Consider the following 15,904-nt stretch of genomic DNA (forward strand, 5'->3'; position numbering starts at 1 on the left):
CAAAGGAGTGGGGTTTACACAGGAGGAAGGAGGTGCGAAGCGCGCTGGGGAGGGCCCTTACAAATATTTGCTGTGGGGCCCAGTCACTTCTAGTTACGCCCCTGTCCTACACTGTAGATTACCCTTCCAGGGTATCTAGTGAATTATTACTCTGAAGACCACAACCTATTCAAATAATGAAGCAGAGTGTTTGCCGTAAGGGAGATCGTCCTGGGGTTGTTTGATCATTGAACTAAAGAATATAGGCGAAGGAAGATAATTGTCGTTTACCAGGTTTTAGTCACCTTTGCATTTGGTGGAGAGATTCTAAGCTACAAGCTACCCATCATAACTAAAGACAGAAAGGCCATCTGTCAGAATACTTATTTACAAAGGATATGAACTACTACTGAAAGGTTGAGAAATAAAAGCAGGATCAGGAACCAAGTACAAGTAAGAACATTACCTTTACTAAAGTGAGCTGGAATTAACCTCTAGCTGGAATTTACCATAAGGCGCCTGCTAATTTGGATTTGCAGCTTTAGGTCCCCTGCACACGAAAGTGTGCACCCCGTGGTCGTGCTGCGGCCCGCAAATTGCGAGCCGCAATGCACGAACACAGTCCGTGGGGCAGCCGCAGCGGATCGCGGACCCATTCACTTTAATGGGTCCGCGATCCGGCCGTTCCGCAAAAAGATAGGACATGTTCTATCCTTTTGCGGAACGGAAGTATGGGACGAAACCCCACGGAAGCACTTCGTAGTGCTTCCATAGGGTTCCGTTCCATGCTTCCGCTCCGCACCATTCCGCATCTCCGTATTTGCAGACCTATTTAAGTGAATGGGTCCGCATCCGTGATGCGGAATGCCCACGGAACGGCACCCGGGTATTGCGGATCCGCAAATGCGGTCCGCAATACGGCAACGGGAAGCACACGTTCGTATGCAGGGGGCCTTACCTTTTTGCCATCTGACAAGTAAAGTTCCTGTTTGGTTTAACTACTGCCTCATTCTTCTGCTCCATTTCTTAATTGCACCTTACGATGCTGGCGTCACGAACTAGGGGCCCAGCCACCAAAGCACCTTAAGCATACCTACTACCATCAAGGGCACCTCAACAAACATCTGGCTGGTGTTCCCTGCAACCGAAAGTGCCCTGGGGGATTTAGTGCTGTCTTCCCATCCACTGCACTGCCCACCCAGGGGACAACTGAACTGTGACTACTACTATCCTCGGCACCTCATCACTAGTACACTCACATACCTATCCCCTGGCATGTTGCACAGGCAATAAAGGAAGAGTGTGTATTTAATATAATCACTTCCATAGAATCCATAGAAGTTTGTAATAATAAATTGCTAGAATTTAATGTTTTTGCAGTTTTTTTCTGCACATTTGAATTATTGTTTTTTGCACCTGCTTTTTTCACAGTTTTTTTTTTGTGTGTGTGGTAAAAATATCAGCTCCATATTAGAAGGTCAATAGGGAATCTGAAATGTAGGACAAAAAAGTGTTATTTTGCTTCTGTCGTTCATTAGGTAGCATAATTTGTCTCTCTGCATTCATTCAAAAACGCAGCATGCTGGAGGTCTGGCATTTTTTCTGGTGTTTTATACATTTCTTTCTCTATAGGGAAAAAGCCATAAAAATTGCAGGTCACTCACTTATATAGAAAAACACGCCACAAAAAAAGGGCAGAAAAGTGTCAGCAAAAAAACGCACCACAAGCTGACCAGGCCTATTTTCATTATTACATTTGTGATTTTTCCTTCCCATGTTCCATTATTTTTCCGTTCACATAGCAATATGAGGGCTTATTTTTGCAGGACAAGATGCATTTTTTAATGCCTTCGTTTAACTTACCATGTATTGTATTGAAAAACAGGCAAAAAATTATTTGTGGGGTAAAATAAAAAAAATAAAAACACCATTCAGCCAAGGTTTTTGGCCTTTTGAAATCACAGCGTTCACTGTGCGCTAAAAATGACATGACGTCCTTATTCTGTGGCTTAATAGGATTGTGGCGATACCAAACTTGTATAGTTAATATTCTGTTTAAAGGGACACTGACAGGCCCGATAAACATATTTAGTTATTCCTATGCAGTCATAGGTCTATTAAAGTGTATTACAATGATATAAGAGTACCCCCTGTCCACATTTTACCATGTAAAAACAACTTTATAATCATCTGTCAATCACCTTCCTTTAAGCCCAAGGGGCGGTTTTTCACATCTCTTTATGCCCAAGGGGCGTTTTTACTCCTACCTTTGTGCCCAGCCGCGCCTCAACTGTCGCTTCCTAGCGCCGCCCAGCTCATTATTATTCACTGGCTGGGCGGCTTTTACAGTCCCCGATCCTCCCGAGCCGACGCAGGCGCAGCAGGAGTCGCTGGCATTGAATAAGGGACGCAGGCGCACTGCGAGTGAGGGTGCCGGGCAAGTTATCCGGCGCACGCACAGAAGGTACAAGTGAGTTCAATGCAGCAGGAGACCCTGGCATTGAACTCACTTTAAAAAAAAATAAAACTTTTGAAAAAAAAATCTACATTTTCTTTACATCTCAATATTCTGACAGCCATAACTTTTTATATTTTGGTCTACAGAGTTGTATGAGGGTTTATTTTTTGCTTAACCTCTTGCGGACACATGACGTACCGGTACGGCATGAGGTCCTGGTACTTAAGGACACATGACGTACCGGTACGTCATGTGTATTTCCAAACACAGCCGCCCGGCGGGAAAATAATAGCATTCTTAATACAGAATGCTTAGTACAATAGGGCTGGAGGGGTTAAAAAAAATAAAAAATAATTTAACTCACCTTAATCCACTTGCTCACGCAGCCCGGCTTCTCTTCTGTCTTCTTCTTTGAGGAATATTATGGTGATGGATCATGTGACGGACCATGTGCTGACCGCAGTGACGTCACCACAGGTCCTTTTCCTGTGCACAGCAAAGATGAAGACAGAAGAGAAGCCGGGCTGCACGAGCAAGTAGATTAAGGTGAGTTAAATTATTTAAAATAATTTTTTATCCCTCCAGCCCTATTGTACTATGCATTCTGTATTAAGAATGCTATTATTTTCCCTTATAACCATGTTATAAGGGAAAATAATAATGATCGGGTCCCCATCCAGATTGTCTCCTAGCAACCGTGCGTGAAAATCGCCAAGCATCCACACTTGCTTGCGGATGCTTGCGATTTTCACGCAACCCCATTCACTTCTATGGGGCCTGAGTTGCATGGAAAACGCACAAAGAGGAGCATGCTGCGATTTTCACGCAACGCACAAGTGATGCGTGAAAATCACCGCTCATGTGCACAGCCCCATAGAAATGAATAGGTCCGGATTCAGTGCGGGTGCAATGAGTTCACCTCATGCATTGCACCCACGTGGAAATCTCGCCCGTGTGAAAGGGGCCTTAGGCATCGGCGCTGCCTTCCGGTGACGAGCCTGTGAGATCCAGCCCCCTAGATCTCACAGGCGGGAAGCTGTATGAGTAATACACACTGTATTACTCATACAGCCAATGCATTCCAATACAGAAGTATTGGAATGCATTGTAAAGGGGATTAGACCCCAAAAAGTTGAAGTCCCAAAGTGGGACAAAAAATAAAGTGAAAAAAAGTTGCAAAAAAAAAGTTTTACGCCCCAAAAATTTTAAGTTTCAAGTAAAAATAAACAAAAACGTCATTTTCCCCAAATAAAGTTAAAAAAAATGGGTAAAAAAATGGGGGAAAAAGACATTAGGTATCGCCGCGTCCATATCGACCGGCTCTGTAAACATATCACATGACCTAACCCCTCAGATGAACACCGTAAAAAAACTGTGCTAAATAAACCATTTTTTTTGTCACCTTACATCACAAAAAGTGCGACAGCAAGCAACCAAAAAGGCGTATGCCCACCAAAATAGAACGAATCTAACGTCACCTCATCCCGCAAAAAATTAACCCCCCACCTGAGACAATCGCCCAAAAAATAAAAAAAAATATGGCTCAGAATATGGAGACACTAAAACATAATTTTTTTTGTTTTAAAAAAGCTGTTGTGTAAAACTTACAAAAATAAAAATAAAAACTGTGCTAAATAAACAATTTTTTTGTCACCTTCCATCTCAAAAAGTGTAATAGCAAGCGATCAAAAAGTCATATGCACCCCAAAATAGTGCCAATCAAACTGTCATCTCATCCCCCAAAAAATGAGACCCTACTTAAGATAATCGCCCAAAAACTGAAAAAACTATGGCTCTCAGAATATAGAAACACTAAAACATGATTTTTTTGGTTTCAAAAATGAAATCATTGTGTAAAACTTACATAAATAAAAAAAAGTATACATATTAGGTATTGCCACATCCGTAATAACTTGCTCTCTAAAAATATCACATGACCTAACCCCTCAGGTAAATACCGTAAAAAATAAATAAAAAAACGTTGTAAAAAATTCCATTTTTTGTCAACTTACATCACAAAAAGTGTAATAGCAAGCGATCAAAAAGTCATACGCACCCAAAAATAGTTCCAATAGAACCATCATCTCATCCCACAAAAATCTTACCTTACCCAAGATAATCGCCTAATTAAAAAAAAAATATGGCTCTCAGACTATTGACATTTGTTTCAAAAATGAAATAATTGTGTAAAACTTACAAAAAAAAAAAAAAAAGTATACATATTTGGTATCGCCATGTCCGTGACAACCTGATCTATAAAAATACCACATGATCTAACCTGTCAGATGAATGTTGTAAATAACAAAAAATAAAAACTGTGCCAAAACAGCTATTTCTTGTTACCTTGCCTCACAAAAAGTGTAATATAGAGCAACCAAAAATCATATGTACCCTAAACTAGTACCAACAAAACTTCCACCCTATCCCGTAGGTTCTAAAATGGGGTAACTTTTTGGAGTTTCTACTCTACTTTTTGGAGTTTCTGCCAAAAAAGTGAAATTTTAAAATTGTATCTCTATTTTCCATAAATTCTTGTGAAACACCTAAAGGGTTAACAAAGTTTATAAAATCGGTTTTTTAATTCCTTGAGGAGTGTAGATTCTAAAATGGGGTCACTTTTTGGAGTTTCTACTCTAGGGGTGCATCATGGGGGCTTCAAATGGGACATGGTGTCAAAAAACCAGTCCAGCAAAATCTGCCTTCCAAAAACCGTATGGCATTCCTTTCCTTCTGCGCCCTGCCGTGTGCCCGTACAGCGGTTTACGACCACATATGGGGTGTTTCTGTAAACTACAGAATCAGAGCCATAAATATTGAGTTTTGTTTGGCTGTTAACCCTTGCTTTGTAACTGGAAAAAAATTATTAAAATGGAAAATCTGCCAAAAATTTGAAATTTTAAAATTGTATCTCTATTTTCCATTAATTCTTGTGGAACACCTAAAGGGTTAACAAAGTTTATAAAATCGGTTTTGAATACCTTGAGGAGTGTAGTTTCTAAAATGGGGTCACTTTTTGGAGTTTCTACTCTAGGGGTGCATCATGGGGGCTTCAAATGGGACATGGTGTCAAAAAACCAGTCCAGCAAAATCTGCCTTCCAAAAACCGTATGGCATTCCTTTCCTTTTGCGCCCTGCCGTGTGCCCGTACAGCGGTTTACGACCACATATGGGGTGTTTCTGTAAACTACAGAATCATGGCCATAAATATTGAGTTTTGTTTGGCTGTTAACCCTTGCTTTGTAACTGGAAAAAAATTATTAAAATGGAAAATCTGCCAAAAAAGTGCAATTTTGAAATTGTATCTCTATTTTCCATTAATTCTTGTGGAATACCTAAAGGGTTAACAAAGTTTGTAAAATCAGTTTTGAATACCTTGAGGGGTGTAGTTTCGAGAATGGGGTCATTTTTCGGTGGTTTCTATTATGTAAGCCTCACAAAGTGCCTTGTAACATCCCCCAAAAATAAAATTTCATCCCCAAAATGATCCTAACATGAAGTAGACATATGGGAATGTAAAGTAATAACTATTTTTGTAGGTATGATTATGTATTATATCGAAGTAGAGAAATTGAAACTTGAAAATTTGCAAATGTTTCAAAACTTTTGGCAAATTTGGTATTTTTTTATAAATAAAAATGAATTTTTTTTACTCCATTTCAACCGGGTCATGAAGTTCAATGTGTGACGAAAAAACAATCTCAGAATGGCCTGGATAAGTTAAAGCGTATTAAAGTTATCACCACATAAATTCCCCTTCAGGGACCCTTGGACCCGGGATTTAAATTATTTCTGGTTCAGATAGCCAAATGGCTAATGGATTCCCGTTTGCGGTCTATTTTAAAATCTAACGTTTATTTACTGTTCTTTAAAAATATATACGGGAAGACAAAAAAAGAAAAAAGAAAATGTCTTAAAATTAGAGTGCACTTGTGCTTGGCAGCAATCAGTATTTCATTTCTTAATGATGACTGCTTGTATTTGCAGTCTCTCTTTCTTCATGTAACTACCACTCCATCCTAAGGAATAATTCCTAATCTACTTCCCTATTCCGGTTTGCTGGAAATATAACCAGATGACAGTTCCCTGTCAATCCTACACCGGAGAACTCTAGTATAAGTAACTATGTTCCTTTGTTCAGCTTAGATGGATAGAGTGTTGCTGTTTGTATCGGCTACACCGGCATTTTCTTTTTTCTTTTTTTGTCTTCCCGTATATTTTTAAAGAACAGTAAATAAACGTTATATTTTAAAATAGACCGCACCACATAAATTGACACTGGTCAGATTTGCAAAAATTGCTTGGTCCTTAAGGTGAAAATGAGCCCGGTCCTTAAGGAGTTAAAGGGGTTGTCCCATGAAAAATATTCTACAGTTTTCAAACCAGCACCTGGATCTGAATACTTTTGTACTTGCATGTAATTAAAATTTTTGCAAAGCCACTGAGTTATTCAATAAAATGTATCTGTATCGCGCCACCTGCTGTTTGTTTTTTATGTTATTTCTTTGTCTGGCTTACTGAGATGGCCGCACATGCTCAGTTCCATCCTTTGACTGCCTCCTGAGCTGTGATAGGGAGAACATGGACACACCCCCTCAGCTGCAGCAGAAGAGACACTCTCCTTGAGCTAAATAGTAGTGTAGAAGCAGCACTGTGCGGTCTCAGGATAATGCGTCTGTATCAATGCAGCAGCCTAACCGTAGGCCCTTGATCCATCAGGCCAAATAGTATACGTGTAGAGAAAGAGATGGCTTCGGCAGCATTCCGCAATATCAAAAATACTTTAATCGTACCTCCAGACACAAATGGCAACGAACGTTTCGACTGTACACCAGTCTTTGTCATGCCTAATGACATAAATTCTGCTAGGCATATATATACCCCCCTCACATAAAATACACACCCCGTTACATCATTAGTGCAAATCACTGCATAATAGGGTACACATGTTCATACTTCAACTTACAGCTAACGACATGTCCATCGAGCTCGTGTAGTTCGCCTCGGCGTTCCCTTATCTGCAATGCGCAGCCGCGTCTCAATCCATTTACAACAAAAGTTCTTTAGACGTTTGAGATTAAAGGCCTTTTTTTCAGTTAGAAATATTGATGTACCTGTCAGTCAACTTGATGTGTCCACTGATACCTTAATGTGTAAAAACTTCGAATTACGCATGTAACACGCCATAGCTTTTTGTGCAATGATGATGTTTAATGCTAAACCTTTTCTTTTCTTTCCCTCATTAGTTGCAGTGCACAGTTATGCCCACTAGGGGTGTACTTAGAAAAGATTGCTGTGTCACACTAGGAACCAAGTTTGGAGAGGACAGTTCCTGAGGGGGAGGGTTTTGTTGGATGTGTGAGGAAGGTTGGAAAAGGATGCTGTGGATGCAGTTCAAGAGAGAGTTACTGGATTGTCTGGCCAGACAGAAGATCAAGCTGTATACTGCACTGGGACCAGAGAGAGAGTGGATTGTTTCTTGGAAGGAGAAAGACTAAATGGTAGTGAGTTGCTGGCATTTTCTGCTCTCAGAGGTAACAGATCTGCACACCATACTAAAGTATTATGAACATTGCATCCAGGAGAGTGTGAGATCAACACAAACTAATACCCTGCATTCACCTCCAGCTGCATTGATATAAGCTGTGTGTCTGGAAGACACTGTGTGGACTCTCCTAATGTATATTTTTTCATGCTGATATTGAAATCTTCACAAGGCAAATGCTTAAGAGCCTAAGGACCCCGTTCTGAATCATATAGCTTAGTAAAGTGCAGGGAATCATAGGTTCTGGACTTGGACACCAGTTAAGGATTTTCCTACACAAGTGAGCTACACTGTCCACCATTGCTATAAATATTTAACCGAGAAGACGGGCCCCAACGCATGCAGCTGCCAACTATTTTCCTTTTTCTTTTCTGCTAACGCTGGGACTATATTTGTGTTTCCTTTGGGTATATTTAAGCGTTGGAAGCCTTCTACAGGGTTTAATATACTCAGCTGTTGTATTTTCATTTGATTAGAGTCAATATCTAACATTTGTTTTACTCTCATCATTTGCAGTGAAACTTGTTATAGAGACACCCTGTGGAGAAAAGTGTAATTGATTGAGATTTTTGTGTAAGAAGCTGTTTGACCGCGCATTGCATGTAATACTGCAGTAATTTTATAACTAGTAATATTCTGTGCAAGTTTGACTGCTTACCATTATTTTGTTTAGGGTCACATTGTTGAAAATAAACGGGCCCATTGTTCATATAAACTGTGTCTGAGTATTGGGGAAGAAAAAGGGAGTTCACCAGAGCAAAGAGAGATCTGAACCTACTATTCCACTTCTAAGGTACACCCACGGGTGCGCTACACGCAATAAAAGTCACTTTGTACCACCGCAAAACAACCATGTGGTTGAAACCTATATCGTTTTTGTCAGGAAACGGATCGATCAATTGAGGGTGGAGGGTACCCACCAGTTCAAACACAACCTATCTCAAGATGAAAGACGGGCTGTTCTTGAACTGGAACATAATAAACAATTGACGATCAAGCCAGCTGACAAGGGGGGCGCCGTGGTCGTGATGAACACCTGTAAATATATTGATGAGATCAAAAGACAGGTAGGAGATAATAATGTTTATGAGATGTTGAGTAAAGATCCGAGGTGGGACATAGCAGATATCATAGGGGTGTTATTGGATGAGGCTCTCAGTCAAGGAATCATTGATGATGAACTAAATAGCTTTCTGCGTGTGAGCCATCCGATCACCCCTGTGATATATGTATTACCAAAGATCCACAAGAGTCTTGTGGATCCCCCTGGCCGACCTATAGTGTCAGGCAGGGGTTCCATCTTTAATCCTGTATCCATCTTTTTGGACAAAGTGTTGCGGATCCACGCGACCACGGCCCCTCCTATATCAGTGATACTGGCCATTTCTTGACAAAGCTGAATTCACTTGACTTGCCGGCGGAGTTTTTGCTTGTGAGTTTTGATGTTGTATCCCTGTATACATCCATTGATCACTCTTATGGTTTAAATGTCGTCGATGTGGCCCTGGCCGGCACAGGGCTCTCTCCTGGGGCGCGCCGGCTGATCCTCGCCCTCCTGGAGGTGGTCCTGAGGAGAAATTATTTTCTCTTTGGGGACACCTTCTACCAGCAAAAGCGGGGTGTGGCGATGGGGTCCAATGTGGCCCCCACCTATGCAAACATCTTCATGGCGGAGGTCGAGGATCGGCTGGTGTATCGCTCCACATTTTTTGAGAGAGTCCTGTGCTGGTGGCGCTACATCGACGACATTTTCCTGTTTTGGATGGGGACTGTACCTGAGTTGGATGAGTTCCATGCGCACCTGAATTCTGGGGTCCGGGACCTGCAGTTCACCGTGATGCATTCTGCCCGTGAGCTGCAGTTCCTTGACGTCCGAATTCAGGTGCACAATGGAAGGATCTGTACTGATCTCTTCCAAAAACCTACAGACAAGAACACCTTGTTAATGTATGATAGCAGTCACCCTCAGAATATGGTAAGCTCCCTTCCGTGGAGTCAATTACTTAGGGTACGTCGCATCGTATCAGATGACACTCTCTTTGAATTTAGGGTGGATGAGATGTGCGATAAGTTCAGTAAGAGAGGTTATCCCACCAAATTGATCAACCGTACCAAGCATAGGATTACATCTATGGAACGTAGTTCCACTTTGGTAAGGAAACCACAAAAACAGGAGACCCCCCGAATTCCATTTGTATCCATCTTTGGGAGTGATAGCGGCAATATAGCCACCATCCTACGACAGGAATGGCAGATCCTGCAGAAAGGATTGCCTGCAGTCACTGAATTTTCAGTTCCCCCAATGATGGCATACAAACGGAGCCCCAACCTACGGGATAGATTGGTGAAGGCGGATATAGGGGGTAAGGACATCGAAAGACAGAAAAGACTAGCACCACTGAGGAATGGTAATTTCCCTTGCCTTTCCTGTTGCAACTGCGGTGGCATCATGAAAGGTGACGGTTTTACACATCCTTACAGTGGTAAACGGTTTAAGATCAAAGGTCACTACACTTGTAAGTCCACAGATGTGGTTTACATGATACAGTGCCCGTGTAGTTTGATCTACGTGGGGGAGACCACGATGGAATTGAGGGAAAGAATTAACAAACACAAAAGCACAATAAGAACAGGTGCACTCGACAAACCAGTTGCAAAACACTTCATTGATTGCAAACATTCCATCAATCAATTGAGATTTCGGGCTATCGATAGCGTGGGATATTTGAGAAGGGGTGGGGACAGGAAGGGAATCCTGAGGAAAAAGGAACTTAAATGGATCCATACCCTTAGGTCCCTTCAACCTTTTGGTTTGAATCTAGAGTTTAATGTCTCATCCATCGATTGATATTTGTCATTGTTTTGTCCTCTTAGTATAGGGACATCATGATTTTAACATACATGTAGCGCATCCCCGGGGGATCAGTCCCCAATCTATATGTCAAAGTGCTATGATGATGGTCCATATGTGATGTATACATGGGATACACTGTTCATATTGCTATGTGTGGTTGCTGGGCACCACACTTGTTATGATATGTATTTTCTCTATGTCTGTTATGATTATGAATATGTACAGTCCGGTCTGATGTCCCTCTATAATCAGGCAATCATCGGTGTGGTCCATATAGTGCACAGACCTGTCCACTTGGGATACGGATAGCACTTATTTAGTTCATAGTAAGCAGCGTTGACCGTGGCGTCATCGTTGTCATGGCGCCGGTGCTTGCGCTGTGTTATCATTGGCTGCGTACCTCATGTGACCCACGCCATTGACGCACGGGCGTGCGCACTTGGGTGAGTGTCGCGGGGTGGACGCGCAGTTTGTGACGTCAGTGGGGGCCTCTGGCAGCTCATTGGCTAGATACACGTGCGCCGCCGGGTGCCATGGCGACGCATGATACTTCCGGGTTGTAAATGGATTGAGACGCGGCTGCGCATTGCAGATAAGGGAACGCCGAGGCGAACTACACGAGCTCGATGGACATGTCGTTAGCTGTAAGTTGAAGTATGAACATGTGTACCCTATTATGCAGTGATTTGCACTAATGATGTAACGGGGTGTGTATTTTATGTGAGGGGGGTATATATATGCCTATCAGAATTTATGTCATTAGGCTTGACAAAGACTGGTGTACAGTCGAAACGTTCGTTGCCATTTGTGTCTGGAGGTACGATTAAAGTATTTTTGATATTGCGGAATGCTGCCGAAGCCATCTCTTTCTCTACACTCTCCTTGAGCTGTCAGCGTGATATAAATCTAGCACAGCAAAGAATGGGGAGATCTCTGGACCCATGTGAGGTACAGGGCTGGTTCTATCTTTGTTAGAAAGACATTGTCATGTACTATATGATGTCTGATTTAAATTTTTTACATTAGTCCTGGGATAATTCCTTTAACAAACTGTACATTTGATTGGTACCATTTTTGGTATGTACGGTATGTCTTTTTGATCACTGATATGAAATTTATTGGAAGGGACAAGATGACTTAAAAATTGCGAATCCCATGTTTTTTATTTTTTTTTCCCGTTATGGCGTTCACAGCACAGGATTTTTTTATATTTTAATAGTTCAGACATTTTTGGACGCAAAAAATATTTTTATATGTATATGTAAAATTGGGAAGGGGGGGGGGGGATTTTAAACGTAACTTTATTTTTCCCCCCAACTTTTTTAAACTTTTTTTTATTAACTATTAGCCCTCTTAGGGGGCTAGAACCTGGGATCTTTTGATCCCTTGTCCCATTCATCCTAATAGAAATCTATTAGGGTAAATAGGATTTTTACACTGTCCCTGCTGCACTGTGCATCGTGCACAGAGCAGCAGGGAACTTACCATGGCAGCTAGGGATGAGCGAATCGACTTCGGATGTATTCTAACAAAGTTTTATGCAAATCGACTTTGGATGTTTCATCTGAAGTCAATTCGCTCATCCCTAATGGCAGTGTCAAGGCAGTGTCCAGGCTGCCGTGGTAACTGATCAGAGCTCCGCAATTTCACTGCGGGGGCTCAGTAACTCCACAGATGCTATGATCAGCATTGATTGTGGCATCTGAAGAGTTAAACGACGGGGTTCAGCAGGATCGTCATTCCCTGTCATTGCAGCTCGGTGCACAGCAGCAGCTGCTTCCATAAAATTGGTCGCTCATAATGCCGTACATGTACGGCATTATACGTTAAGAGGTTAAAGGGGTTGTGCAATAGCATAATATTAATGGCCTATTCTCAGGACTGCTCATCAATATTCAGGAGATAAGGACGAGCAGTTGTAATGACATTGTACCACCGCTACAATGTAGACGGCCCTTCAAACAGCTAATTGGCGGGGGTGCCGAGTTAGACCCTTGCAGATCTGCGATATTGATCACCTATCCTTAGAGTAGGTAATCAATATGATGCCACTGCACGGTCCCTTTAACTTCCACCTATTTGTAATGTTGTATATGTAACACCCAGAGTGGTGTTACTACTACTGCACCCTGCTACTGTCTTTATTGGTCTAACCTCATGTCATCTAATGCATTTACTTCCAGGTCCTCCACACTTCCTAATAATGTTGTTATGTAACTGTTAATGTAAAATACCTGGTTCACCAGCAGGTGGCAGCAAATACGGCAGAGCTGTACTTAGATAGAATGGAACTTTCCATTCCATTCTAACCCCCCTGCCCCCTCCCTCTGTAGTGGAGTGGGCTATTTCCTGCAGGAAGGGTGGGGACCAGTTAGTTGCAGTCTGGTCTTTCCTAGACAGGGGAAGGGTGTGCAGGGGCATGTCTCTGCTGGACGTGCCCACGCCAGCCAGAGCACCTTAAGCAATGCTGGCCATGGAGGCCAAAGCTTGAAGCCTCAGGAGCCAGGAGGAAAGTTCCCTGGCATAACCTAGAGTCAGACTACAAAGAAGAAGTGCAGTATACAGAAGAAGCTGAGTTATACAGCTAGCCTGTCAGTACAGCAGAGTCAGAGAGAAACAGTTATAGCAGAGTTGAGTTTGGCTGCCAGTTTAATGCTAAAGCCTGCTGGAACCAAGACAAAGTCTGAAACTGTTTGAAGAAACGTTTATTCAAAGTAAAGCTGCCATTGAACTTCATCTCAAGGTCTGGACTCAAGTTATTCTTTCCAATTCCTCAATTATTCCCCCCTTTTATTGCTTCGGAGCCAAAGTCTGGGGTCCAGCTGTATCCAGGTAGGAGCACCGTGACACATAAAGAGACATTTAGGCCGCACTATACCACTCATCACCTGGGACGCGATATAGGAGGGCCCTGGGGGGAGGCACCCATTGCATATGCAGGATTATTCCATCTGACATATCCCTGCATGTGACATGGAGGGTAAAAACATTACAGTTTTTTTCACTGAATAAGCATATAGAGAATGTGCAGGATCCAGGTATCAGAATAGTTTCTTTCTTTACCCTGAGGTGCAACTATTTTGTTAATGAGATTCACTGGTGACTCTTCCCCCATCTGTTAGAGATTTAGACCTGGGGCTTGTGCCCTGATCTTTTAATGTGACAAATCTCCTTTTCCTTTCATGCCAAAGGCAAATACACCATATATTCAACCTGTGTGGCTACACAAGGGCCCACATTGAAGCAGCTTAGTATCATCTATTAGGGTGCATTCACGTGACAGTATGTATTTTGCGGTCCACAAAATGTGGATCCGCAAAAATCTGGATGACGTCCGTGTTGCTTCCACTTTTTTTAAGGACCCATTTTAACAACACCTATTTTTGTATGCAAAACAGACAAGAATAGGACATGTTCTTTTTTGTGGGGCTGAGGAATGGACATATGGATGCTGTCCCCATTTTTTTGGGCCTCATTGAAATGAATGGGTCCACATCAGATCCACAATTACTAGTGGTTTGTTAGAGAGCTATAAGGGGGGGGGGGGGGGGGCTAAATACTGTTCTTGCTGGCGGGCCACCTTCAGCCGGTCTGTGAATCTGCCTGCATTTTAGTCTGACTCAATGATAGTGCTTACTGCCACATGAGAACTAAAAAAAACATATTTTAAAGGATGATTAACCATAAAAAAGTATTTACGGTATGTATCTGCGTGGAATTTACATGAAAGGAATACTGGCAATATGGGAAGGAAAGGAACCCAGGCTCACATACCTCAGTGACGATAGTAGAAGAGAAGACACTCCTATCATAGACCCAGCCATCTTTACAAACTTCTTTGTCCTTCTTGAAAGTACCGTTTGTCCAGAAAGAAGGCTCCAAATTTGTGAACCGCATGCAGCTCTTGGCATTTTGATCCTCATCCAGTGGTATGAAGGCAGCCAATTGACTTTGGTTATAAGTAATTGTAGAATTATCCACACCTGGTATCCAACAGCGGTGGGTCGGTATTGCAGCAGAAAAATTTTGGAGAAAGTTATGACAGGCCATAAATAACATGGGGATCAGAAGCACAGTAGTGTTGATCACCTGAAATCTCCCTAGCCCCCCAACAATTTCTAGGAGGTCATTAAACCCCATTCTAGTTCCCTTTCTATATTATATTCTGGACAGTAAAGAAAAAAGAACCTTATGTGCCAGAGCAGTCTTAGCTCCTTCTTCCTAAGAATTCCCACACTGATGCTCTCTACCAATACTGGCACTGTGTAAGAGGTATAAGACGGTGCTGATTGTCCTTGTGAAATTCTGCTCTAATATAATGGGAACTAATCACCCCTCACACTACATCGTCATCTCTGTAAACTTTAATTTTAGGCTGGTTAAAACATTACTAGTTGAAAATGTGACACTAGATTTTCTTTTTCCTTTGGAAAATTCTTCTTTGTATTGAACAATAATATTTCCATAAAAAATAAATACAAAATTATAATTTACATTTCCTTAACCCCCCCATTCACTCTTAAACTCCCACCCCTTTGCGATGTGATCTCCCATCTCCCCTGACAAAAAAGGACGGAACTGAGATAGTAAGAAAGTTGAGGCAGGGAAAATTAAGAATTCCATTCTCCCCATACCTAAAACAGGGCCGGCGCTTCCATAGAGGCAAGGGGGGCAATTGCCCCTGGGCCCCCGAGTCCTTAGGGGCCCCCCGCGCCAGCCCGCAACTAACTTTAGGCAGGCAGGACAGTCAGTATCAGACGGAGATGAGCGCTTCCATTGTGGAAGCGCTCATCTCCAGTCATCTGTATCGCCGTCCTCAGGACAGCGATACAGATGGCTGTGCGGCAGGGGAGGGAGAGGTGTGTCCCTTTCCCTTCCTCTGATAGGCTGCAGGCACTAGACCGGCAGCCTATCAGAGGCCGGCGCAGGCGACGCGATGACGTCATCGCGCCACCTGAGCCCTGAGCCGTACACAGCGCAGGACACAGGCCGGAAAAGGCCTGCATCGCATCGCTGCCAAGGAGGTAAGTATAAGTGTTTTTTTTTTTTTTTTTTTTCTGTACAATACTGG

At 42.4% G+C, this 15,904-nt stretch overlaps 1 protein-coding gene across 1 annotated transcript in view; it reads right to left on the minus strand.

The window, feature by feature from the left end:
• The window catches only part of LOC120980918 (solute carrier family 22 member 6-A-like), a 164,982-nt gene extending 149,857 nt beyond the window's left edge, over positions 1-15,125 (minus strand). The window contains exon 1 of the mRNA XM_040410296.1: positions 14,608-15,125. Coding sequence (XP_040266230.1) covers positions 14,608-14,973 — 366 coding nt within the window. The 5' untranslated portion in view covers positions 14,974-15,125. The remainder of the gene's footprint in view (positions 1-14,607) is intronic.
• Between the last annotated feature and the right edge of the window lie 779 nt (positions 15,126-15,904).

Source organism: Bufo bufo, chromosome 10 (assembly GCF_905171765.1).
Source record: "Bufo bufo chromosome 10, aBufBuf1.1, whole genome shotgun sequence".
NCBI lineage: Eukaryota > Metazoa > Chordata > Amphibia > Anura > Bufonidae > Bufo > Bufo bufo.